The sequence below is a fragment of the Oncorhynchus mykiss genome, chromosome 9 (genome assembly GCF_013265735.2).
Source record: "Oncorhynchus mykiss isolate Arlee chromosome 9, USDA_OmykA_1.1, whole genome shotgun sequence".
NCBI classification, from domain to species: Eukaryota; Metazoa; Chordata; class Actinopteri; order Salmoniformes; family Salmonidae; genus Oncorhynchus; species Oncorhynchus mykiss.
In genome coordinates this window covers 24,559,268-24,586,150 of record NC_048573.1, presented here as the reverse complement: position 1 = coordinate 24,586,150, position 26,883 = coordinate 24,559,268, and the positions used below count along the sequence as shown (strand labels likewise).

General features: G+C 40.6%; 1 protein-coding gene across 10 annotated transcripts in view; it reads left to right on the top strand.

The window, feature by feature from the left end:
* Positions 1-330: 330 nt before the first annotated feature.
* LOC110531782 (nuclear factor 1 B-type) overlaps positions 331-26,883 on the top strand; it is a 94,501-nt gene continuing 67,948 nt past the window's right edge. For 2 of the 10 annotated variants that reach the window (XM_036987634.1, XM_036987632.1), the window contains exons 1-2: positions 331-592; positions 14,280-14,811. In XM_036987634.1, the coding sequence (XP_036843529.1) occupies positions 500-592; positions 14,280-14,811 (625 nt within the window). In that variant the 5' untranslated portion in view covers positions 331-499. Of the gene's footprint in view, positions 593-8,987; positions 9,284-10,760; positions 11,300-13,744; positions 13,923-14,279; positions 14,812-26,883 lie in introns of those variants that run through there. The other 8 variants (XM_036987633.1, XM_036987637.1, XM_036987638.1 and 5 more) reach the window with 7 other exon arrangements.

Sequence of the window (26,883 nt, the reverse complement as noted above, 5' to 3'; positions counted from 1 at the left end):
CCCACTGAATGACCCTTGAGTCTTTACAAAAGAATGATGCTCCTGTTTTCAACTCTGCTTCTTCAAGATTAATCCAGACTGAAGGGGTGTGTGTGTGTGTGTGTGTGTGTGTGTGTGTGTGTGTGTGTGTGTGTGTGTGTGTGTGTGTGTGTTTGTGTGTGTGTGTGTGTGTGTGTGTGTGTGTGTGTGTGTGTGTGTGTTGTGTGTGTGTGTGTGTGTGTGTGTGTTGTGTGTGTGTACTGTACGTATGTACATGCGTGTGTGCGTGTGTATGTGAGAGAGAGACACACACACAGAGTAAGAGAAAGGCGGGGTCTATGAGAGAGCGGGGACACGGATCATGGTCCTTGTAATCATAGTGGTTTAAGACACTGGTCGTGTTGTAGCTTCCTCCCATAATGCAGTCTGTCACATAGGTTGGCCTACATGTAGCACAGCATGCCACTTGTGACTGATCTCTCCTTGATTAGGTATCTCATCCTCCATTGAGCTGTGTCCGATGAAGTTAGCAAACACAACCATGGCTGGAAATAAAGGAACAGACATTAAATGGCAGCTGTGTTACGATATGTCAGCCCGGACCTGGTGGATGGTAAGATCTGTTTAATTTCACTGTCTGTCATTCTCCCTCTTTTTTAAATCCTGTCTTATCCAGGCTCAACGTTCTTGCTGTGAGTTGTGTATTTGTTCAAAAGTTCAGCTGCGAGTATGATCTAATTTAAAGGGCACTTATGTTAGGTATGCTGCTCTTCAAATCAAATGTTGGTGTTTGACAACAATTGATGTTAGACAACTGAGTTTTGTTGTTGCTGACTTCTCAAAGGTTACTTAGCTACCTGTCATTATGTTTAAAGCCCACTCTCTTTAACCAAACATCATTTGGGTGAAGGTCTCAGTATCTCTGTTAACTGTTCCACTGTGTCTGTGAACAACCTGGTCTCAGAGCATTTTGTATTATTCTGTACGTAAATCCTATTCCGTAAGTAAATCCGAGACACTTAATTTAGTATGATATGTTACGTTTTTGTATGGTATGTATTAATCTGTGGATGTCCATAATCCATTTCGTATGATAAGCTACAAATTACAATTCAAATGTTATAAATTGGCTAAACGTACAATATGTTACGATTTCCAATTTGTTGTGGCTAACATTAGCTAGGTGGCTAACGCTAACGTTAGCTAGCTGAGTAATGTTAATTAGACTAGGGGTTAGGGTTAAAGTTAGGGTTAGTTAAGTTTAGGAGTTTGGTTAAAGGGTAAAGGTTAAGGTTAAGGGAAGCGTTAGCTAACATTCTAAGTAGTTGCAAAGTAGCAAAAATGGCTAATTAGCTAAAATGCTAAAGTTGTATGTGATGAGATTCAAGCACAGAACCTTTGGGTTGCTAGACATTCGCGAAAACACTTTTTCAGCTATGGAAATATATATTTCACAGCAGTTTAGATGATACAATGGTCCTTTACACTATACTTAAACTGATTTTGGTGAACTATTCGAAATTAAGCAACCAGGAAATGGCGGAGCAATTTCTGCATGGTGCATCTTTATGTAACCTGCCAAATACAACACATCACACTAATTCGGGTGTCCCGAATTTACAGTAATATGTTACGTCTAGTCTATGAGACCAGGCTGGAGTGACTGCCTCTCTACAGGTCAAGCCTGAGAAGCTTTTAGAAGGGCTATGTTTGCAATGGTTTGGCAATGGTTCTTTATTGTGACAGACAGGTTACAGCTACAGTTCTTCATAATCAGCATGCTCTTGTCAACCACCAGCATCTCACTTCTCTAAACGCTGTCCTTGTTTGGATGACTAAATCAAGCAATCACTGATGAAGTTACCGGAGCTTGACATTCTGAGTGGCTGCCAATGAGAACAGCTTATCTTCAACAGTGGTTGTATTTGTGTGAGTGTGTAGCCCTCTCTAGCACCTCAATGTTTTAAGTCTCTCTTTATGTAGTGTTGTGTTGTCTCTCTCTTGTCGTGATGTGTGTTTTGTCCTATATTTTTACTTAATTTATTATTATATCTATTTTTTTTTATCCCAGCCCGCAGGAGGCATTTTTCCTTTTGGTAGGCCGTCATTGTATATAAGAATTTGTTCTTATCTGACTTGCCTAGTCAAATAAAGGTTAAATAAAACATTAAAATAATAGTTTAAAAAATATATTTTTTTTTTACAGTAATAAGCATCCCTGGGTTGGCTAGAATCCCTGCCAAGTCCTATCTCTCTTCCTAAACTTTGCTTCACAACTGCTAAGGTCTTTATTACTTAAATTTTATAGCCACAGGCTAGCTTTTCTTGCCTGACAACCCGTGTTTCTCCAGATGGATATAATTGTTGGATTTTCTCAGTGTGCTGGTTGCAATATACCAACGCCATATAAGGTTTTCATCCTTCCTGAAGAAGGGAGAGAAATAATAATAATAATACATAAATAAAAATTGACTGTGTATGTTAAATTAGGAGGCGACGGGAGAGATACATTTTTACAATTCATTTGATTTGGCTCTGATGACAAACGGAGGAGTTTATTTCTGTCATGAGAGCTTTCCGCTCGTTCACCTCTGCTGTGGTCATGTAGCGATCTGAGACAAAAGGCTGTTATACCCACGCGTTTCACATGGTGAAGAAATGACCGCTGGCTACCAGTCACTTATAAATATTAACTCAATTATTGCATTCCTAACTGTTTGACGTTGACACTTGAATTAGAATTCGACAGTCCTAAACCACTGTGGTGCCAAACTCAATGAATAGTTCTCACAATGAAGAACACTGGCGCCTCCTACTGGAATAGAAAATGAGATACGATCTAAATTATTTTAACCTCTCCTCAGCTCGATGCGATACTGTGTACCTTCTGCTACTACACTGTACCTACATGGGCAGTACCATGTTAGCACTATAGCATAAGGCGTATGCACTGTATACTGACTGACAAGCCGTATATCAATAATACGCAGGGGTTTTTCTACAATTTAGTGACGTCTTGAAATGGTTAGGGAAGGCTGTTAATGATATCATATCCACATTTGGTGTTTGAAGTATAACATCAATATAAAGGTAAAATGAGAGACTAAAAGAGGTACTGTTCGTTCAGGAACATCAACGAGAGATATTTTCTTGAATTTTGATTCGGTACTGTAGTAGACTGTTTTAGAATGTACAGTGCCTTGCGAAAGTATTCGGCCCCCTTGAACTTTGCGACCTTTTGCCACATTTCAGGCTTCAAACATAAAGATATAAAACTGTATTTTTTTGTGAAGAATCAACAACAAGTGGGACACAATCATGAAGTGGAACGACATTTATTGGATATTTCAAACCTTTTTAACAAATCAAAAACTGAAAAATTGGGCGTGCAAAATTATTCAGCCCCCTTAAGTTAATAGTTTGTAGCGCCACCTTTTGCTGCGATTACAGCTGTAAGTCGCTTGGGGTATGTCTCTATCAGTTTTGCACATCGAGAGACTGAAATTTTTTCCCATTCCTCCTTGCAAAACAGCTCGAGCTCAGTGAGGTTGGATGGGGAGCATTTGTGAACAGCAGTTTTCAGTTCTTTCCACAGATTCTCGATTGGATTCAGGTCTGGACTTTGACTTGGCCATTCTAACACCTGGATATGTTTATTTTTGAACCATTCCATTGTAGATTTTGCTTTATGTTTTGGATCATTGTCTTGTTGGAAGACAAATCTCCGTCCCAGTCTCAGGTCTTTTGCAGACTCCATCAGGTTTTCTTCCAGAATGGTCCTGTATTTGGCTCCATCCATCTTCCCATCAATTTTAACCATCTTCCCTGTCCCTGCTGAAGAAAAGCAGGCCCAAACCATGATGCTGCCACCACCATGTTTGACAGTGGGGATGGTGTGTTCAGCTGTGTTGCTTTTACGCCAAACATAACGTTTTGCATTGTTGCCAAAAAGTTCAATTTTGGTTTCATCTGACCAGAGCACCTTCTTCCACATGTTTGGTGTGTCTCCCAGGTGGCTTTTGGCAAACTTTAAACAACACTTTTTATGGATATCTTTAAGAAATGGCTTTCTTCTTGCCACTCTTCCATAAAGGCCAGATTTGTGCAATATACGACTGATTGTTGTCCTATGGACAGAGTCTCCCACCTCAGCTGTAGATCTCTGCAGTTCATCCAGAGTGATCATGGGCCTCTTGGCTGCATCTCTGATCAGTCTTCTCCTTGTATGAGCTGAAAGTTTAGAGGGACGGCCAGGTCTTGGTAGATTTGCAGTGGTCTGATACTCCTTCCATTTCAATATTATCGCTTGCACAGTGCTGCTTGGGATGTTTAAAGCTTGGGAAATCTTTTTGTATCCAAATCCAGCTTTAAACTTCTTCACAACAGTATCTCGGACCTGCCTGGTGTGTTCCTTGTTCTTCATGATGCTCTCTGCGCTTTTAACGGACCTCTGAGACTATCACAGTGCAGGTGCATTTATACGGAGACTTGATTACACACAGGTGGATTGTATTTGTCATCATTAGTCATTTGGTCAACATTGGATCATTCAGAGATCCTCACTGAACTTCTGGAGAGAGTTTGCTGCACTGAAAGTAAAGGGGCTGAATAATTTTGCACGCCCAATTTTTCAGTTTTTGATTTGTTAAAAAAGTTTAAAATATCCAATAAATGTCGTTCCACTTCATGATTGTGTCCCACTTGTTGTTGATTCTTCACAAAAAAATACAGTTTTATATCTTTATGTTTGAAGCCTGAAATGTGGCAAAAGGTCGCAAAGTTCAAGGGGGCCGAATACTTTCGCAAGGCACTGTATATACACAATGCAATCCCACACAATACCACTGGGCGGCAATAGGCACAAAGCAGAAAGATTTCAGCAATCGCTTCCATGGCATAAAGATAAGGCAGATATTAGACAGGGTTGCAATCAATAACTTGTTTAACCACATCAAGCCAGTCAATCATCACTAAAATCATTGCTGAAAACAGTGGCCAATTGAATCATTTATTTAATCTAATGTTCACATAAGCATCAAAAAACGGGAGTAACATTATGGATCACTTTGTCAGATACACCCTATGACTCTTTCACAATGTTCATTCATTTGTGCTCCAAGTCAATATTGCTGCCTATCCCACTATTTGGCTCCTTGTTTAGTCTACACTTCAAGTTGGAGACCAGCAAGGCTCTCTCTCCTCTCTCGTCCAAAACAGGCAAAGTTCCCTGAATCTGATCCAAATCTCCCAGCAAGCATCAACCACAACTGCTGATCTCATTTACGCTATTGCTCTCTCTGTGCTAGGCCTACTTGCTATAGTACAAGTCTGTTTATTAATTAATTCATTCGGAAACTATTCAGATCCCTTGACATTTTCCACATTTTTGTTGTGCGACTCAATTGAGCTCAGGTGCATCCTGTTTCCACAATTTGATTAGAGTCCACCTGTGGTAAATTCAATTGGTTGGACATGATTTGGAAAGGCACACACCTGTCTCTATAAGGTCCCACAGTTGACAGTGCATGTCAGAGCAGAAACCAAGCCATTAGGTCGAAGGAATTGTCCTTAGAGCTCTGAGACAGGATTGTGTCGAGGCACAGATCTGGGTAAGGTTACCAAAACATTTCTGCAGCATTGAAGGTCCCCAAGAACAAAGTGGCCTCCATCATTCTTAAATGGAGGAGGTTTGGAACCACCAAGACTCTTACTAAACCTGGCTGCCCGGCCAAACTGAGCAATCTGGGGAGAAGGGCCACTTTGATGATCACTCTGACAGAGCTCCAGAGTTCCTCTGTGGAGAAAGGAGAACCTTCCAGAAGGACAACCATCTCTGCAGCACTCCACCAATCAGGCTTTATGGTAGAGGGGCCATACGGAAGCCACTCCTCAGTAAAAGGCACATGACAGCCCGCTTGGAGTTTGTCAAAAGGCACCTAAAGGACTCTCCGACAATGAGAAACAAGATTCTCTGGTCTGATGAAACCAAGATTGAACTCTTTGGCCTGAATGCCAAGCATCACGTCTGGAGGAAACCTGGCACCGTCCCTATGGTGAAGCATGGTGGGTGCAGCATCATGCTGCAGGGATGTTTTTCAACAGCAGGGACTGGGAAACTAGCTAGGATTGAGGGAGAGATGCACGGAGAAAAGTACAGAGAGATCCTTGATGAAAACCTGCTCCAGAGCGCTCAGGACCTCAGACTGGCACAAAGGTTCACCTTCCAACAGGACAACAACCCTAAGCACACAGCCAAGACAACGCAGGAGTGGTTTCGGGACAAGTCTCTGAATGTCCTTGAGTGGCCCAGCCAGAGCCCGGATTTGAACCCGGTTAAACATCTCTGGAGAGACCTGAAAATAGCTGTGCAGCAATGCTCCCCATCCAACCTGACAGAGCTTGAGAGGATCTGCAGGGAAGAATGGGAGAAACTCCCCAAATACAGGTGTACCAAGCCAGTAGCATCATACCCAAGAAGACTCTAGGCTGTAATCACTGCCAAATGTGCTTCAACAAAGTACTAAGTAAAGGGTCTGACTACTTATGTAAATGTGTTATTTCAGTTTTTAAAAATTAGGAATTAGCAAAAATTTCTAAAAACATGTTTTTACTTTGTCTTTATGGGGTATTGTGTAAAAACGATTTGATCAATTTTAGAATAAGGCTGTAAAAAGTCAAAGGGTCTGAATATTTTCCAAATTCACTGTATCCATATACACCACTGTCCTTCTGGTAACTATGAGGGGAAATGATTTCTGTGTCTGTTATACATTACAATTCAAAACACACAGTCTGGGTCTCAAGATGGGCAGCAATGTGTTAATGTATTGCTAGTGTAACACTGAGGGTGCTAAAATTAAGAAGGGAGAATTACAAGCTTTGGGAAGTCTTGTCTTCAAATGGACCTTTGGCTTGTTTTCTACTGCCAAATGAGTCACACACTAAGTATGAGTATGACAGTGTTTATCATAACATAATTTACAGAAAGTGTACAATACAAAGTCCCTGATAGAAGCTATCGTCTTGGATTTCAAATTGAACCATGGACATTCAGGATTTATGATTATTTTGTGAAATCGTAGTGAATAATACTTATCATAATTTGATTCAATGAAATTAAATGAATAAACTCAGCATCCAATTTTCTTATTAGGCAACATACATATCATGTCCATATTGCCAGTATATGTCCGACGGCCAATAGAACAAGGTTCAGTAACTTTAAGCACACTGAAATGTTCTTCTCGCTGTCCGCTGAAGCGTTTTGAAAAGTTGTGACCAAATAAGTGGAAAATGTATATATCATAATTTAAAATATTTGTGCAATTTGAATACAGAAAGAAGACAATGTACACAGTGCATTTCATGCAAAAATAACATTAAGTGTGGGCAGGTTGTGCGTAATGCGTGCGTAAAATGCGATCTGAAGAAGATTGCGGTTGTTTCGTCGAGGCATATAAGCATACTCGTGAGTTATTTCGTCTACGTCTAAATTTTTGTCACATCTTATTCATGCATCTATCAAAACACCTCAAAGGCAATATCGAAACGAAAATAATCACATTTTCTCTCTTGAAATAGCCTACGTTCTCAAATTCACTCTCAGCGCAGTCAGTCCACAAAATCTATCAGGCAGTCTACGAAGTTTCGGTTGACCAACTTTTCCAACCTCTCTCCTTGGTGTCGATTTATACGCCACCTCCCTCCTTCGTAAAAAGGGAAGGACCGCTTAAAAAAAAAAACTAAATTCCGAGTTTATGAGTTGAAATCAGATGAGGAGAAAGTTCTTAATTACCAGTAGCCAATTTATCGTAAAACGTGTTGGCCAGATAGGCATAAATTATGTGCACACATGCACTAACATATATCTCTTGTTTAGTTCATTTGACTGAGTTTTTGCAGAGTGCATTTTCCCCCTCCATGCACGTCAGGGACATATCTAGGACAATATCAATAAGTCACTTTATAAAGCATCCTCATTTGCTCTTATAACGGGATTTCTGAACAATCAATGTTATTTGGCAAATGGAATTTTGTTGCATTGATTGGAGGTCTGTGTCAAACGCTTAAAATTATATAGCCTATACGTGTTTTTTTCCCCTGAGTTAAACAAATGATAAAGAAGAAATAACTCACTTTCAAATCAGCTGTATTATATTAGGCTGTTAGGTTCAGTGACCTCTCTCGGCCATAATCACAATCTGCAGTTCTGTTGGACATTTGCATCCTCTGGAGCATTATTCACGTATCATTCATCAAACATGTTTAATCATAAAATATGTAACTACAATGGTAATGTATAGAACAAAATACAAAGTATTTGGACTGTATAAAACCCTGTCACTGTCCATTGTCAATTGGAGCCACCCAAGCCCGAACCTCCCTACTGTATTGGTTCAGAGAAATGTGATGCAATTGCCTCCTCATATAGAATACCAACGATTTCCATATTAATGAGGAAATAATTCACAGCGAATAGTTCATTAAACCTAATTAATTCAAATCAATAAAGGACAGTAGTCTTTACTGTTGGTAACCTATAGTACAATTTCATACTTTTTTTGGAAATTATAGTCTGTAAAAAACCCAAATTGTATACAGTTTTTGCCTACAATAATCATGATAATATGCTAATAATAATATTACTAGCAATTTCATAAGGATTAGTAGTAGTAGTATAGTAGTAGCCCAGTATAGCCTGTAATATAGGCCTGATGATAATAATAGTGTATTATGATTATATGCCTAAGTGACATAATGACTTTCTTTACATGAACTCGTATCTATAAACCCCGAATAACCACAATGTATGACAGTCCAGCAGTTTGCAGCCTATCATGTATTGACATGCAAGTAAAAGCCAAAAACACTGAGTAGCGAACGGAAGTGAAGGGCCCTACTGATGCCGCCGCCGCCCTGACCAATGAGAGGCGAGAATCCAAGTTCTAGGTGCGGAGCTCTCTTTGGCTGCGCAGAGCTGCACCGGAGGCGGGCGGCAGTCAGACAGGGAAAGTGAAGCCGTAGACCTGCCCAGTTACGAAAACTCAGCCTCTTCTGGATTGCGTTCAACAACTGAACAAACCAAAACCAATCCAAAAGTAAGACTTGAAGAGGAAGGAATAAAAAAAAGCTGAGCTGCTGGCTGACTTGATTTTACGCGCCTTTCTGCCAATAATTATTTTCCGGTGTTGATTTTTTTGCAAGCACTAGTTTACAAAGTTGAACGTGAAAAATGTGAAGGCAACCGCCTTGTTTCACCCAGGTTCCAGGATCCCCCTTTAAATCCATGCAATACAGTTCAATGGTACGTGAACGTGGATTATTATTGCTATGTGTCATTTTCAAATGTTACAACATTGTATTTTTCCCATTAATGACTTGCTCTTCACCACAACCCGGTCTGGTTGAGCGGGTATAGAATTATGACAAGTGGACAAGACTATGATCAGATGTACGATTGTTTATGTTTTTTTTTCTTTCGGTTGGCACACATCCTGCGTTACACTCCACGGCCCCTCTGTTGTCAATGAACTACATTTGGAATGTGTGGAACAATTCTATAGGAGGTTACACATGCAACGCTTTTGGCACAATATAGTTTTCTGCAACCGCATTTTGAGATAAAGAAGGTCACAACTATAGGGATAATTGTTCCCCTTTAGGCCACACCATATTTACACCACTGATACAGTCCAATAATGAGCGGTAACTTCCATGAAAAGGAAAATGTTAACATGAATTTATGAACACCATGTTCCTCTGCGCGCCTTGCATTGAAAAACAGGCATCCAGCCTACAGTAGTCCAGCCTACTTTTATGCCTCATGGTTTTTTAGTCTCTCAGTCCGGATTAAAATAAAACATTGTTTACTATTTGATTGACACGAAATTATAGTTTAGGCGAACTGAGGCATTACTGTGGAGTTGACGCGTAGCGTCAGTGCCGCTGTTCTTGTGAAATATAGGGTTGAACTCGTTGACAGGCCGCTGCTGTCCTCCGTTCCAGTAGTTCCTAAATGGTGGGTCTGGATCACTAGTCCAGACCTCATAGGTCGCAGCTATGTGTTGTCATGGTGAAAAACATTGTAGTCTCGTTTATGTGGTGGGTCATGCGTAAACTGCAATGACCTCAGGTGGGTCAAAGTTTTGGAAGCAGTCAACTGTTTAACCAACTCACATCAGAACCAGAACCATAACATACTGCACATTGAAAATGTCCTATACTGGTATAGTTTAGAAAAGTGCATATGCTATATATTTGCCTTACATAGTTGACTTGGAATGTGTATTTAACATCGAAACTATAATGATCCACTGTTGCTAAAGGCTATCAGGCAATAAGAATGAGTGAGGTAACTTCAAATTCTGCACCATTTTCATTAAATGTGTGCCATCCAGGCAAATTTGCACTTTGATTTCACTTTCAAAATGTATTGTGAATAGAGGGAGACATCGTATATGTTGTGGAGTGTGAAATGCATTTTGGAAGTGTATTATAAGCCACGTCGGGCATTTCTATTAGATGTTCTGTTACATTATGCCTAGCCTATGCTGTATAGGGAAATTATCGACGCTATTAGGCTTGTTTGTAAAACAGAGAGTTCGAATAAGGCCTCTAGTCCATATCGTATCTGTAAGGGAATTTTCCATTCCATTCCTTTTCGAACCGGCACGCTGGTCCAAAGTCTTCTGTTCAAAAAAATCATAACTCAGAGAGCGAAGGGGGGGAGAGTTTAATTGTGTGTTTTCTGAGGGAGACGGGAAGGTGGGCTGGTGGCAATGGAATGCGTTTGTTGGAAGGGGAGGAGTATGACTATGTAATTAAGTGAGAAGAAAAATCTTGGCGACTGATTTGTTAGTATCGCTCAGACGGGGGGTGTACCGGTCGATATTCTAGGCTATCAAGTTTGAAGAGTGTGGGTTTCCAAAATTCTGCGCTTTCTATACTTTTCAAAATGCTTTTATGAATTGACTTCTCACGTTATAAAGCGAACGGTTCCAGAGTAGCGAGATTTATTTTCATTTGCGCCGGCTCGGATTGAAAGAGCCATATAGGCATTCAACGTGCTTATTTGTAAAAGCATAGCCTATCTGCCATATCGTCTCCATTTGAACTGAGACATGGAATTGTTTGGACTTCCACAATCTCACTGATGTTCTTGGATAAGACCTTTACACGGATAACTTCTCCACAATTTTGCATGGTGCTTTACCGGCAAGGAAGAATGGCGCGATAAAGTGATTTTCAGAGAAATCAATCGAAGTACCTATTTTGTGTACACTGTTGGCTGATGATGTACTCTCCAATTTGTCTTACTCAGGTATAGCCTAAGCAATGTTTTAAATTGATTTCTTCTTATTATCGATTATGTGCCATGCTTATTATTGCGGCGTGATTTATTTAGTAACTTTGTTATTATTATAATAAAATATTATAAAACTTTAGCTTATATAATGCATATATTTTGTAGCAGTATGAAACGTGTCTAAACCGATTTGGTTTTGTGTATATTTTGGTATTGATATGGTTTTCACCTGGTCTAATAATGTGTTGATTTAAAGCGCTTGAAATACTGTATATTGTATTATAGGATGACAAGTTCATTTTTGAGTAAGAAATAACGTGTTTTACCAGTGAGAGAGAAAATAAGCCAAAAGAGTCTGTGCAGTACCGCCATGTGTATTCTAAATAAGATAGCTCCAGCGTGTGCGTAAAAGTCCTCTCTTAAAATGCCGTGATCAAATGATATAGGTTATGAGATGATATTATAGAACATCTCAACGTCATTCCTTTTAACCTGTGTTTGATGTGTAAACTAAAACATATAATCGGACTACTTTTATTATTATAATATATTTTTTAGATGACCCCAAATCGGTTTTGGCCTGGTAATATTGGACAATACTTTTTTTCATAGTGCGTTTCAGGAGAAAGTTTCACTCTGTTCGAGTTGCATGGGAGCCACTTGCAGTGAATGAAGATGAAAACAATGATAAGTGGTTGGGCAGAGTATCAGGGCTTTTGGCTGACTCAATTTGACTGTTTATATTTTACTTGGCTAAAGTAAGTGATTGGCTGAGATGTGGTTTAGTTTGTGCTTAAAGAGGATTGTGCTTTTATGACCTCAACTATAGTGCACTGCACACAGGCCCTTGCCAACTCATTTGTCTTAAACCTTTTATCTTTTTAGTAATTTAGCAGACACTCCTATTCAAACAGCACCAAATGCAATCCCAAGGCTTACCTAGAAATGCAGCATAGCCAAACCTTAATTTGTAGTGCAAACTAGGCTTACTTTTTTATAGTAGAGAATAAGTTAGGAGTTTATGAGCTGGATTCGGTTGCTGTATAACTGCAATTCATTATAATGTAGCAAATAGGAAATGTAATGGCATTATGGTTATTTGTAAGTAAAGCTAATTTATATCCTATGTACCTTAACTGTTGCCGTATAAACTTTTATGGTGAGGTTATGGCGATATCATAAAAAAACTAAGTTCACTATTATTACAACTGATGTCTTGCTTAAAATGTCCTATCACTTTCACAGGTATTGACTGTTACTCAAAGCCTCAAAGAACATTGTTTTTATCTCAAAGAAACTCCCTTTCTAAAGAATAATAGCATCAGTTCATAGTTCATACTTTCCAAATTGGATGAGTTGTTATTGATGATAGATTTTGCCTTCAGTGTGTTTGTTCAGCGCCCAAAGTCAAGTTTTGTTGGCACATTACAGGGCGGATCAACAATGTGGCTTTCTCTGAACAACACCAGTGGGTAGTTTAAGAGCATAGAGATAACTGGGATTGAATCTCTGTGGTTTTCCCAGAGCCCGTCTGCTTGCTTACACAAAGAACAATATGTGATTTAACTCTTCCGAGGCCGTTTTCAAAACAACGGTCTTACAGTTATTGATTTTGACATAGTAATGACTTAAAAATTCTAATGTTCATGTTTCTCCTGTCTATTCAACACTAACAGCTACTAGAATATGAGATTATTTATGTTAAAATTGTAATAAAGCACTTTGGGTTGGCCATAGAGTTGACTAAACTTAAAATTATTTGCAATATTTAATTATAATTTGGACGTGTATTAATAAAGTCTGTTTCATAAATTAAAAGAAAAACGGTTTAATTTAAGTCATTATAACCTAATAGTTTGTCTTAGTCAAAATGACATGATCCTTGGCATTGCGCTATGCAGCCAAACAAGCTATCTACACATAGGTCTACATGTGAGAGGAAAAACAAATCTAACCTGCCTACCTAAAGTGGATTTAGAAAGGATTTAATTCCCGCTTAGCACAAGGCATTCCAATGCCGCCCTTATTAAAGGAGTAGTGAAGGTACATAGAATCTGCAGGTTGTGCCAAGATGCCATTTTTATTGTCAACCTTGGTTAGATTTTTTAGAATGACTCTGAGTAAGTGCCATGCATCTATGAAAACACATTAAGGGACTTGGCGTGGGACTGCAAACATAGATTGGGACTATGTCAATAATGGCTCTAGGTTGAGGAATACTAAATGTTATTTTCCCTACCTTCTACTCCTTGCCTTTGGAACATGGAAGGTGACTGTGTTGAAGGATAAGGGGGGGGGGGGTTGAGGTTTCTCCTTTCCGCCCCTTCAGTTATGCAAGCATTTTTTACTACACTCTAGTTCCCCCCCTTCCAGACTATCCTTTCTCCGTTTCCAGTGAAGGGCAAGTACATGTTGGAATGTGGACAGTTTGATAAGAGAAATGCAAGTGTGAGAGGCGCTTGCTTCTTGTGCCAACAACGCAGCAGTCCTAGTCGGAGCATGCTCGGGGGAAACAGGAACTGCATCTGACTACATTCTATTGTGGTGTTGGCGGTTGTAATAAACACGGTGGCATCCTCGTCTCTTCGTCAACCTAGATTGTTATTTCTCGGTTGTAATCCCAGCCATATTGAAGATGGTAAAACTGCTTTTTTTCTCTGAACAGATTTGTCCTATAAACTCTCAGGCCAGATAGACTTGACTGTCTTATAGGAGTCAATATGTCGTGAAATTGTGGTTTGTCTACAGTACATCATTGTTTAATTTAGTTTTTGTCATTTTACTGTATTGTAACCACAAAATGCCTCACGTCAACTTGTGTACATGAGGTATTCTGTCAGCCTTTTCCTGTAACAATGTGAATGTGTATATGGGCTATTTATCTTCTGTTCAGGAAGACTTCTGGCTCAACTTTTGCGAAAAAGGTCACTTGACATGACTGTGCCAACTAACTTCTCTGATTCTCTTTATTTTCCGTCTTCCCCTTGCCTTTCAGGATGAATTTCATCCCTTCATCGAGGCACTTCTCCCTCACGTCCGTGCCATCGCCTACACGTGGTTCAACCTCCAGGCGAGGAAACGCAAGTACTTCAAGAAGCATGAGAAACGGATGTCCAAGGACGAGGAGCGTGTGGTCAAGGACGAACTGCTCAGCGAGAAGCCCGAGATCAAGCAGAAGTGGGCCTCCAGGCTCCTCGCCAAGCTCCGCAAGGACATCCGTCAGGAGTACCGCGAGGACTTTGTGCTCAGCGTGACAGGCAAGAAGCACCCGTGCTGTGTCCTCTCCAACCCTGACCAGAAGGGCAAGATCCGGCGGATCGACTGTTTGCGGCAGGCCGACAAGGTGTGGCGCTTGGACCTGGTCATGGTCATCCTGTTCAAAGGCATCCCGTTGGAAAGTACAGACGGAGAGCGCCTCATCAAGTCGTCGCATTGCACCAACCCAACACTTTGCGTCCAGCCGCATCACATAACAGTGTCGGTCAAGGAACTGGACTTGTTTCTAGCATACTATGTCCAGGACCAAGGTAGGTTGACTTACTGTGTGAATCACTGGTTGGGTGGGTGGAGTTTAGGGTTGGCCAAGGTCAAGTGTCATATCCGCTGCCATTTTGGCAGCCTCATTGGCTGGTTGGAGTGTCTCCACTATGGTGTCTTTAGAAGGAAGCTGGCCTGTCGTCAATGTAGATGAACACTGGGCACTCTTGCAAACAGGCATGTACATAAAAAAAACAATACAATACAACCAGTCAAAGAAAACATGAAATGCACACATATTTTGCACACACAGACAATAGAAGATTGGTTTGATCGTTTTCCAAATACCGCTGCATATTTTGGATGTGCTGTGCATTCTGTATTGTTTCGGCACACACAAGTTCTCTTTACAGAGACTTAATACATTATAGTGCTGCCAATTTACAAGTATTGTCATTTAATAGTCTCTGAATAAAGAGAGAGGGTTTTGCTCATGGACACAGATACAGTATGTGCTCACAAAATGGATTGTACATTTTTGGATCAGAAAACATAATTCAAATTGAAACAAATCATTTAAGGTGACGGGTAGGAATTGATGGTTTAGAAAAAGGGATTTGGGCAAAAAGGGAAATTTGTACATTTTGATTGATGTACAGTATTTGCTATTTTTATCCTGACAAATGTTGAAGTCTTGATCTTTGATTGGATCTTTAATATAGTTGTTGTAACAAGGAGTTCCTGCACTAGATTTTCATTAATAAATGTGGTTTGTTAAATGAACAAATGTGTTCCCTAAAATTCTGCATATAGTCAATTAATCAAATTGGCAACATTTCTAAAATAGCTCATAAATAGATAACAATGGCAAAATATTTACATTACATCATTACATGATTCTTTGAGTAAGAAATTGCAAATGTATAGGACATTTAAAATTGAATGAGAACTTGTAATACAGAAATTAATGTAATGCCTATAAACTCAAAAGTAGTCATAGTATTTCTAGATGTTACGATAGAAAGTGATCTTTATATTGTTGTAAGAAGAGGAAACTGACAAGAACCCTCATTTTCTCAGACCAATACCGCACTGCGGATATATATTCTGGCAAATAAGGTTGCTTTGTTATTCAACCTCTTATTTATTTGCCACTTAACTTTTCTTTACTCCATGAACAACTATTCCCTTAACCTTTTGTTACATGTTTTTTTTTTTACAAGTGGGAATTTTGAAGTTATTTCAAACTCCCTGGCCCACAATAAATGCTCCAACGATAATGCCAACACATGCAGTAAGGTACCCGTCCGTAATGCATTGGCTGTTGGAGAAAAAACGCAGACAGTCTAGCTAGCTCATTGTCATGAAAGGCAGAGCCTCCATTTTGTGTTTGATAAGTGCCAGGGAAAGCAGAAGGCACAGCAGAGAGACCATAATGGTTGCCACTGGCACCATGGTTGGCATCAGACCCTCTTTTGTGTCTTTTGTAGGGCGCCGCTCATTCTCATGTCTAGTTTGCATCTGCCGCAATTGAACTGTTGTTAACAAATGAACAGTATCAGACAGCACACCACAAAATGTCTCAAAAATGGTCCACTGATATCATGTAAGGAATACGAATTTACAAAGCACACTACAGGTTGTGTTAATATAATTGGTTGAACTACAATGTGTATACATGCAGTTACCAAGTTGGGGAATCCTAGTATTTGAAAATGTTTTTCAGTTATGAATATTTGTCCCAAGTGATGAAAAAGAATCAGCTTTTCCCATATTGGCAGCTTACCATATTTATTTTTAGAGTAGCCTAGATCCCATATAGCGAGCCTTTATTTGCAATAGGACTGACATTCTGTTCGCCATTTCTTTTGAATGAGACTTTCAAAAAATATATATATATTTTTTTTATGCTGCCGAGTATAGAGCAAAGGGCAGTCTTTGGCATGCCGTTACCAATGCCCAGCTTTCTAGACAATGTAGCCACATTGTGGTAGCGTGCGGGGGCGGGCGCCATTTTGTTTGCGCTGTGCCAGGCAGGCAGGGAAAACGCCAGTAATGGTTGTTAGAGGTTCCGAGGTTGGCATCAAACCCTCTTTGTCTGCTTGCAGCGTGCCTTTGATTCGTTGGTTGGCATCCGCAATGCAGTGGGCACGCTGGAAAGTTTCTGACTGTGGCAGAATGGGGACCGCCATGCTTTTGTTCTTCTGCAACTGCATGAAACAAACAAACAAACACAAAGAAGAAACCGCCAAACTGCTGCCAAGCTTTGACAGAATATGGCATTTCCGTTAATCGTTAGGAAAATAATATGTCATATGTCCCATGGTTTCTTAGATTTTTCACCTTATTACATTTCAACTTTAGTATTCTTCCAGGTGAATTATACATTTTTGTAATATGTAGCTACATTCAAATCTGTTAAGAGTAACCCTCTTAAACTATTTGGTGCCAGCTGTTTCTTTATGGCTTCTTATGTAATGTTTATGTAATGTTGAGTTTGAGCTATACATATTTATTAACTTTGCAGGGTTGATGCCCAAGAAAGGTCGCTGGCTCGGGGAGTGAGTGGGTAATTTTAGAGAGGTTTCTCAACCCGTTGTTGTCAGGAATAGATGCGCTTAGCTGGGCAAAGTCTGCCCTAGCAGCACCCATGTGCATGCCCAGATGAATGCCAGCTGGAAGGGGGTTGGGGGTTGGGGGCAGGGTGTGGGGGTTGTGGGAGCCATTGTGCCAACCTGCCAGTCTTTTTCAATGGAAACCCACTGGCATGGGATAATACCCTTCGCCATGTGCTGGCGCTAGCTGCTGAAACTAGTAACCACCTTGTGTTCATCAAACATTTCTCGTTCGTATTGTAATTTAGATGATTTTTTTTGTTCCGTTGTGGGTGTTTCGCATATCAAATATTTCTTATAATACTATTCGATTTGCTCAAGTCAGGACACGGAGATAGGGCATCTGTTCATTCAGTTTCATCACCGTTTCACAAGCACAAGGTACCATTGTGCTTATCATATATGAACACTTGAGGATACTGTAGACTTATTTGTCCAAATATTAAAATAAGAACGCACACCATTTACTCAACCCAAAGCTCTTGATTTCCATGAGATTTCTGATAATTATCTGGGTCCCTATAGTAGCTAAACAGTGATTGTGATGACTAAGGGAACATTTTGAGGAAGGCTTTGAATTTTTTTTTATCCCAATGCCAGATCCCTCAGTGGATTTAGTAGATTCTGCAGTATTTATTTAGTATTTATCTGACTTGGAATACCCTTTTGTTACGCTTTGTGTTTGTTCTGATGTAGGCTAGGAGGAACGCTATTGTTGAAATATAATCAGAGCCTCAAAAGACCAGTTATTTAATATGAATGAAGGGCCTCTTATACATGAAGGGCCTGTCTGAGTGCTTCTCTTTTAGATAGCTGGCTGAGGTCCCCGCCGATGTTTTACCCCACTAATGAGTACTGTGAAAGAGAACTGATGTCTATAAAGCTTGTGTCCCAAAGTTGTTAATTTGTCTGATTTAGCTTTTAATTTAATTTAAGTTCGAATTTCATAATAATTGCATAATTTTTTTCCCATCCAAAATGAGTCTTGTAAAAAATTCATTCAACTTTTAAGGAGATCAGTGATCTCCGAGTTCATGTTAAAGAAGAAAACGACATAACTCGTAGCCAGTGAAAGAACAGGCTTGGTTGATCCACGGTAGGATCCCATGAGGTCAAGGGCCAAGTCCCTTCCCCATTATCCTAGTGCTGAAAGTTAACATGGTCGTAAAAACATAGTCATATTTTCACTTCTTTAAACCTTCCCCCATTTCATTCTTCAAACTTTTTTTGACAGTCCTGATAGGTCCTGGATCCGGATGGATTACCCTCTAATACGGTTTGCCATGTTAAAACAACGGCTCTGTTTTACGATAGCCAGACCATGGAATGGAACGCCTTGACCTTGGCTAAGAGATGTGGTGGGGTGTCCACTGAAGTTTTATTGCGCAAAACAGATCTGTGAAAACACATGGTTGGCCCCAAAGCGCGTGAGTGGCGTAGGGAGCTTTTGGCCTAAGGGGGTGATGGGGGACTACCTACAAAGCACCCCCCCCCCCCCTTTGAACCCAACAATTGGGGTCAGCCGTCGTGCTTCCCAGACCACCAGCAGTCCCCTGACAACCATTTGTCAGTCTGCGCCCCTCCCCCTGTCCGCATGTCAGGTTTTCGAATCAGTGAGTGGGAGAGGCAGCAGAAGACGTGCTCCCTCCCAGGTTGGCAGGGTGTCAATGTTGGTTGGTTGTCTTCTCTGGTCATTGGCCGGCTGGTTGCTCTGCACTGCGTGGGGTAGCGCTTTGAGCTGTGTGCCCCTCGTTTTCCAGCTGGCTGCATTTGAGGCATGGTCAGGGGGAGTGAGTTTGACCTCTCGACCTCTGGGTCACAGCGGAGGTCTGTGGCTAAGCACTACATCCCCCCCCCTCTTTCCCTCCCTCCCTTCTTCCTCCTCCTTTCTCCTCCTCTGCCACCAAGAGTTGCGGCACACTGCCCAGCCCTCTCTGACTGACTCTCCGTCAAGTCACCCCCAGACTCCTGTGACAGCTGCTTCAGGCCCAGGGCTCATAGCCAGAGAAGGATGGCTGGGAGGATGCCAGTAGCGGGAAACTAAATCGTTGCAGGCACACAGTGTTAAGGACACCACCATTCCATGTTTAAAAAAAAAATTGTGGTTAGGATGACAAAGAGCTGTTTTGTTAGTACAGTACAGTAGTCCACTTATTGTTTGAGTTCCGTCAATAGAAGCATGGTTGACCTTTGGATGAGACTTGTTTTTATGTACAGTACAAATTCACTATATTGAACGTGTAGAGGGATGGTTTGTTCACATTTAAAATAGGTTTTTAAAGTGTAAATTATGCAACAAACAAATTCCTAGTTCCAATGTAACAGAGGAGTCTTTCGTCCTGAATTTAACTAAGACATTCTGTGAAGGCTTTGTTCAGTGTGAACCACACAAACCTGTGCTGCTCAGCTCTGGCTCGTCTCATCAGTATGCTGTTGGGCCTGCGGTGAATATCTTACTCGGAGCCATAACCTATCGAACACATTCTCCCAGTCTAATCCACTTAGAACAGGTTCCTCTCAGCGCTGCTGCCCACTTTATTGATTTCCTCTTCCTGCTAAACGTCCCTCCCCCTTCTCTCTGCTACTCTACTCTTCTACCCTGTTGCTGTGTAAATGATGTGGTCTTACTTTCAGCTACATTTAGTGTTGGTAAAGCTCTCTCTTTTTAATTCATTATTTTCTTTCTTTCTCCTCCTTTGTTTATGGTCTTTGCCCTGCACTCTCCGACGCCAACTCTGGTTCTCTGAAACCAGGTTTTTACCACGCAGTATCAGCCGCATGGCATTAGCACCAGAGTTTTGCTCTAGCAAATATCTCAAGGCTTTAAACAACCCATGTTACCTCCTTAGCCCTCTTTTGTGTGCACCGTGTACATAAATCTCCATGGAAACAAGACAACTCCATGTAGAGGTCACAGCCCTATGCGGATGCCTGCTTCTCAGCCAACTTCATCACTCATTTTCACTCTCCAAAAGGAATCCGAAAATGTGGCCCTGTAACTGATATGAGAAATGTGGAACTCCTTTAGCACCTCTAGGCTTTTTGTGGTGTTTTTGATCAATGTAACAGTGCAGGTGAAGACAGGAGTCTGATTGGAGAAAGAAGTTCAGAATTTCTTCTAGAAGTTGACACAGTTTGTAGGCTAAATCCTGATTTTTCTGTGGGTTCCAATAGTGGTCAGCTCATAGAAATAGAAATAGAACACAATTATATATATGTACTATATTATACACTGAGTGTACAAAACATTAAGAACACCTTCCTAATAACTGTTGAGCACCCCAGCAGTGTTGCAGTTCTTGACACAAACCGGTGCGCTTGACACCTATAACCATACCCCATTCAAAGGCACTTCAATCTTTTGTCTTGCCCATTCCATGTCTCAATTGTCCCATGGCTTAAAAATCCTTATTTAACCTGTCTCCTCCCCTTCATCTACACTAATTGAAGTGGCTTTAACATCAATAAGGCATCATATTCTGACCAGGATTCACATCATGGAAAGAGCAGGTGTTCATAATGATTTGTACACTCAGTGTATATAGTTTATCTTATGGTTAAGCTCCATCAGAGTTTCCCAGGCTTTGTGAGGTTAGCCGAATACATTTCAGCCCCCCCTGAGACCACTTGACAGGAGGGCTAGTGCCACCCCCTCCTCCTAGCTAGTCCCTGCCCCATCAACCAGCCCTCCCAAATGAAGACAAATGGGTACATTGACCCCCTGTCCCACACCGCAAATTGTACACTACCTCACTGTCCTGGCTTACAAAGACGCTGCTGCTGCCTCGACTATTACCATCCAACGGCTGCAGTCTGCTCTACTCTGTTCTGCTCTATTCTACTCTGTTCTACACTAATCTATTCTGCTCTACTCTACTCTATTCTACTCTACTCTGCTCTACGCTACTCTAATTTACTCTGCTCTACTCTATTCTACTCTACGCTAATCTATTCTACTCTGCTCTACGCTACTCTAATTTACTCTGCTCTACTCTATTCTACTCTACGCTAATCTATTCTACTCTGCTCTACGCTACTCTAATTTACTCTACTCTACTCTATTCTACTCTACTCTGCTCTACGCTACTCTAATTTACTCTGCTCTACTCTATTCTACTCTACGCTAATCTATTCTACTCTGCTCTACGCTACTCTAATTTACTCTGCTCTACTCTATTCTACTCTACGCTAATCTATTCTACTCTGCTCTACGCTACTCTAATTTACTCTACTCTACTCTATTCTACTCTACTCTGCTCTACGCTACTCTAATTTACTCTGCTCTACTCTATTCTACTCTACGCTAATCTATTCTACTCTGCTCTACTCTATTCTGCGCTACTCTATTCTACTCTGCTCTACTCTATTCTACTCTGCTCTAGTCTGCTCTACTCTACTCTACTCTACTGTATTCTGTGCTACTCTATTCTGCTCTGCTCTACTCTACTTTACTTTGCTCTATTCTATTCTATGCTACTTTACTCTACTTTACTCTGCTCTACTCTATTCTACTCTGCGCTACTCTATTCTGCGCTACTCTATTCTGCTCTACTCTATTCTACGCTACTTTACTCTACTCTTCTCTGCTCTGCTCTACTCTGCTCTACTCTACTCTATTCTACTCTACCTCCCTCTTCTACTCTTTCCTTCTCTCCTCTCTTCGACCTGACAGTCTGCCTGCCTACCAGGCCTTATCTGACAGCTGTGATTATGGATTTGAGCTAAAGAGAGAGCGAGAGCAATAGAGCAAAATATCAGAGGGGAAAGACGGAGGAGGATGAAAAGAGAGAAGGAGCTATGTAGACCAACATTTAGAACCAGAAAGTAAAAGTATATTATAGAATACTGGCCAGATATTCCGATACAGAGAGCGATAGAAGCATGGGAGAAGCATTCCTTCAATGTAAACTGTCTTTCAGATTGAGAGCGTGCAAAACCAATGTGCATCTTTCATCAAGCTAAAGAATAGGGGAAAAAATAAAGGGGTGAGGGTGGGGGGCAGGAAGGGCCAGACAATCGGGGGAGGTTTCCAGGGAGACGGTTACTTCCCCGTACCCCCTCCCGCTTTCCCCATCAGACTCTTTTCATTTGGGACAGGCCCGATCAGAGGTCTAGAGTGATGGTAGTCTTGTCTTTTGTCTGCATGTACAGTACCCCCGTCATTGTAGGAGTTGCCAGGTTTAGGACGGATAGAGAAAAGGGAACCCATTACAGTGTTTGTGTGTGAGTGTGTCTCTGCTTGTGAGCGAGCGTGTGCCTGGTTGTGCGTGTGTGTACACGCATGTATGCATGCATGTGTGTTTGTGTGTTGGGGCTAAGTGTATACTGCATGTTGTTTGTAGGGTGAATCCCCAGTGGAATGCTGGATAATGTCATCCCTTGGGTCAAAGAAAGGATATAGCTTCTGGGGCTTGGGAATGGGTGTTTGGTATCAGTTAGCGCCCCATTGAGTTGTCAAATTCTGTAGAGACCCTCTGCTCCTCCCTCACAGATGTCTGTGGCACTAAAACCAGTCTCCTGACATTTAAGATTGAACTAAAACCACCCTCCTGACATTAAGATTGAAATAAAACCAGTCTGATATTAGGATTTAAAAACAAATTCAACACAGCAGTGTAGCTAAGTATTTTGACTGGTGCGATTACCCAACATCCAAACGCTATTCACACCTTTAGAAGTCTAATTTAAAGCAGTAGGATCAGGCAAAACTGTTAACAAATCGTATCGTGTGTAATATGCGGCCATGACCTACGTACATTGCCACTTATTTTTCGTTGACCTTTTTCAAAATGAATCAGCAACAAATCGGGGGTAAAAAATGAATATGTTAAAGCCATGGTGATTTACTGAAGCTCAGTGCTTCTGCTGACATGACTAAAAAAGACTTGAATATTCATGATATTCAACACATTTGTTCTACATGATAGAAAAGATGAATACATAAAAATAAAAAATCTGATTTTCTATGATTGGGAAGCAGATTTCCCTGAAACGTGTTCTAGTTGCGTGTGGACATCCTGTAGGGTGGAACAAGCAGAAAATGAATCCCAAATCAGTGTAACTACAGATGTCAGAGTATGTCTGGACAGCTACTTTCCCCCTGTGATAATCATATCCTGTTTTCACACAGCGAGAGACACACATACAACCCCCCCCCCCCCTTCTACCACCCACACACACACACACACACACACACACAAGGAGAGACACAGATTTTCCAGTTGGAAGTTAAGCCTACAGGAAGAGAGAGATTGGTGCAGAGGAGGGAGATATTCAAATTTAACGAAAACGTCTATTTCAAGTATAACCAAGAATACGTACATGAAGTCAGGCATGAGAAGATATGTGAGGACCAACATTTGAGTCAAATAAACACAAGAAAAAAATAACATCTGATCTGGTCATTATCTAAATTCAGCATTAACATACACTTTTTCCTCCACCACATTAGCCAAGTATGTTTAATGCCATACTCGGCCTACTGCCATAATCAGTTTAATAATATGAAATTATTAGTGTTCATGTTGTCATGTTTCACCTTACTCTGATTATCTTAATCGTCGTAAGGTTATTATTAGAGTAAGCATACGTAAATTAAAACACCTGGATTTTTGAGCAATCTTTCAAATTAGTAGGACAAGTAAACGCCTTATTCGCCTTATTCAGTTCCAGCTGCATATTTGTTCTGCGCATGTGCTAGTGAATAGTGTCTTAATAATAAGGGAGTCTTTTTGCACCAGGTATGGTTGTTAAACATTTGCCAGATGTAAGTTTAAGCCTCCCTATTTTGCATGAGCGAAGTGAGTTTGGAGAAACTGAAAGTATGCATCATATAAATAGTTTTCACATACAAACTCTATATGTCCGAACTCAGAATAAAAAATAACATGGTCACTGTTTTTATTTTGATTGCCGATTTTCTGCATTTATCGAAGTCCCTGCTTTCAGATTTGTCCATGGAAACAGGATTATTAGGGAAATTGTTCTTCTTGCAAAGCATATAAACATTTCAATCAAACTATTATATGAATCTGAGTATTCACAAAAATTATAGTATTGTGTGCATGTAAACGTACACATTCTGTGACTGACTCTATATGCTAAATATTTGAAAGACCCTAAGAAACCACCATTATCATCACTGGTAGGTCTTGATAGATAACTGTTAGATGATAAAACGTGGTTCAACCGCTCTCTGTGTTTTGAGGAGCCAAGTGGAATGGCGTCAGGACGATGTGATTAAAGCAGCCGCTGCTATGCTAACAACTAACGGAGGTCGCTAATGAAACCCGGGATTTTACGAGGAAGAATGAGGTCTCGAAATGATACTTTGCATGGAAAGGATATACGTCCTGCCGCTGGATAACTCAAACGTTTCTCAAATGGAATTCCCTGCCTTGGCTGTCATTGGATTCCAGCAGTTTTTGGGTGAAGACTGCTGACCTGGAGAAATACCTCCACACATGCACAAAAGTGTATGCACGGAATTGTGTGTCTGGGGAAGTCTATTTAACCAATTGTGTTTGTTGAAGAGTCTGGAAACTTAATATTGCAGATAGATTGTAGCTTCCATCAATGTATTTGTCTGCATAATTTTTGTAAATATATACAGTACCAGTCAAAAGTTTGGACACCTACTCATTCCAAGGTTTTTCTTTATTTTTACTATTTTCTACATTGTAGAATATTAGTGAAGACATCAAAACTATGAAATAACACATATGGAATCATGTAGTAATCAAACAAGTGTTAAACAAATCAAAGTATATTTTATATTTGAGATTCTTCAAAGTTGCCACCCTTTGCCTTGATGACAGCTTTGCACACTCTTGGCATTCTCTCAACCAGCTTTGTGAGAAATGCTTTTCCAACAGTCTTGTTTTTAAGCTCTGGATTTATAACCCCTTGATATTATTGTTGGATCTGATTTTAACAGCTAACATTTCGATGGCAATAATAAATAGATATGCCGATAGTGGACAACCTTGTTTTACTCCTCTTGACAGTTTAAAACTTTGTGATAAGAAGCCATTATTTCCCATTTTACACCTAGGGTTACCATACAACTTTAATCCATTTTATAAGAGATTCTCAAAACTTGAAATATTCCAGGCATTTATATATAAACTCCAGTCATATTTTATAAAAACGCCTTTTCAAAGGCAGCTATGGATACCAGACCTGGTTTCCCAGATTTTTCATAGGAAAAACTATTCATTCCTCTATTGGATCAGGCATAAATAACCATGCAAAATACACTCAACTTAAATTGAAAGAGATGCTGTTTGGAAACACTGATGGAGGTCAAACAGTTAGGTTCTTATCAGGATAATTCAAGGTGCCGAACTGGCCAGTCTAATAGCATTCATAAACTCTTCAATGGCTGATAAATTATAGCGTCACAGACGAACATTGAGCTTCATGGAAGTGGATTTTCCCAATCTGATGGCTAAGTTTATCTACATCTCAAAACTGTCAGAGTGCAAATCAATCATTTTGCGATGTCATGGTAAACGGTTAGACATGGTTTGTGTTGGTATGACCTCAGGATCATATGGAAGGAGAGGGTGAGTCGAGGCAATTCCCTGCCATTTCTCCCAGGGACTATGCATGTGATGTAGCCCTCTGAACTAAAGCCTAGGCATCAACTCGGGGAACTAACGCAAGTCTTCACGTGTCAGGCACGTTTACTCATCCAACAAGTGTACAGTGCATTCGGAAAGTATTCAGAACCCTTGACTTTTTCCACATTTTGTTATGTTACAGCCTTATTCTAAAATTGATGAGGACATGTTTTTATTTAATAAATCTACACACAATATCCCATAATGACAAAGCGAAAACAGGTTTTTAGAAATGTTTGCAAATGTATTACAAATAAAAAACAGAGATAGCTTATTTACATAAGTATTCACACCCTTTGCTATGAGCCTTGAAATTTAGCTCAGGTGCATCCTGTTTCCATTGATCATCCTTGATGTTTCTACAACTTGACTGGAGTCCACCTGTGCTAAATTCTAGTGATTGGCCATAATTTGGAAAGGCACACACCTGTCTATATAAGGTCCGACAGTTGACAGTGCATGTCGGAGCAAAAACCAAGCCATGAGGTTCGAAGGAATTGTCCGTAGAGCTCCGAGACAGGATTGTGTCAAGGCACAGATCTGGGGAAGGTCACCAAAAAATGTCTGCAGCTTTGAAGGTCCCCAAGAATGCAGTGGTCTCCATCATTCTTAAATGGAAGATCTTTGTAACCACCAAGACTCTTTCTAGAGCTGGCCACCAGGCCAAACTGAGCAATCGGGGGAGAAGGGCCTTGGCCAGGGAGGTGACCAAGAACCCGATGGTCACTCTGACAGAGCTCCAGAGTTCCTCTGTGAAGATGGGAGAACCTTCCAGAAGGAAAACCATCTCTGCAGCACTCCACCAATCAGGCCTTTATGGTAGAGTGGCCAGATGGAAGCCGCTCCTCAGTAAAAGGAACAAGACAGCCTACCTGGAGTTTGC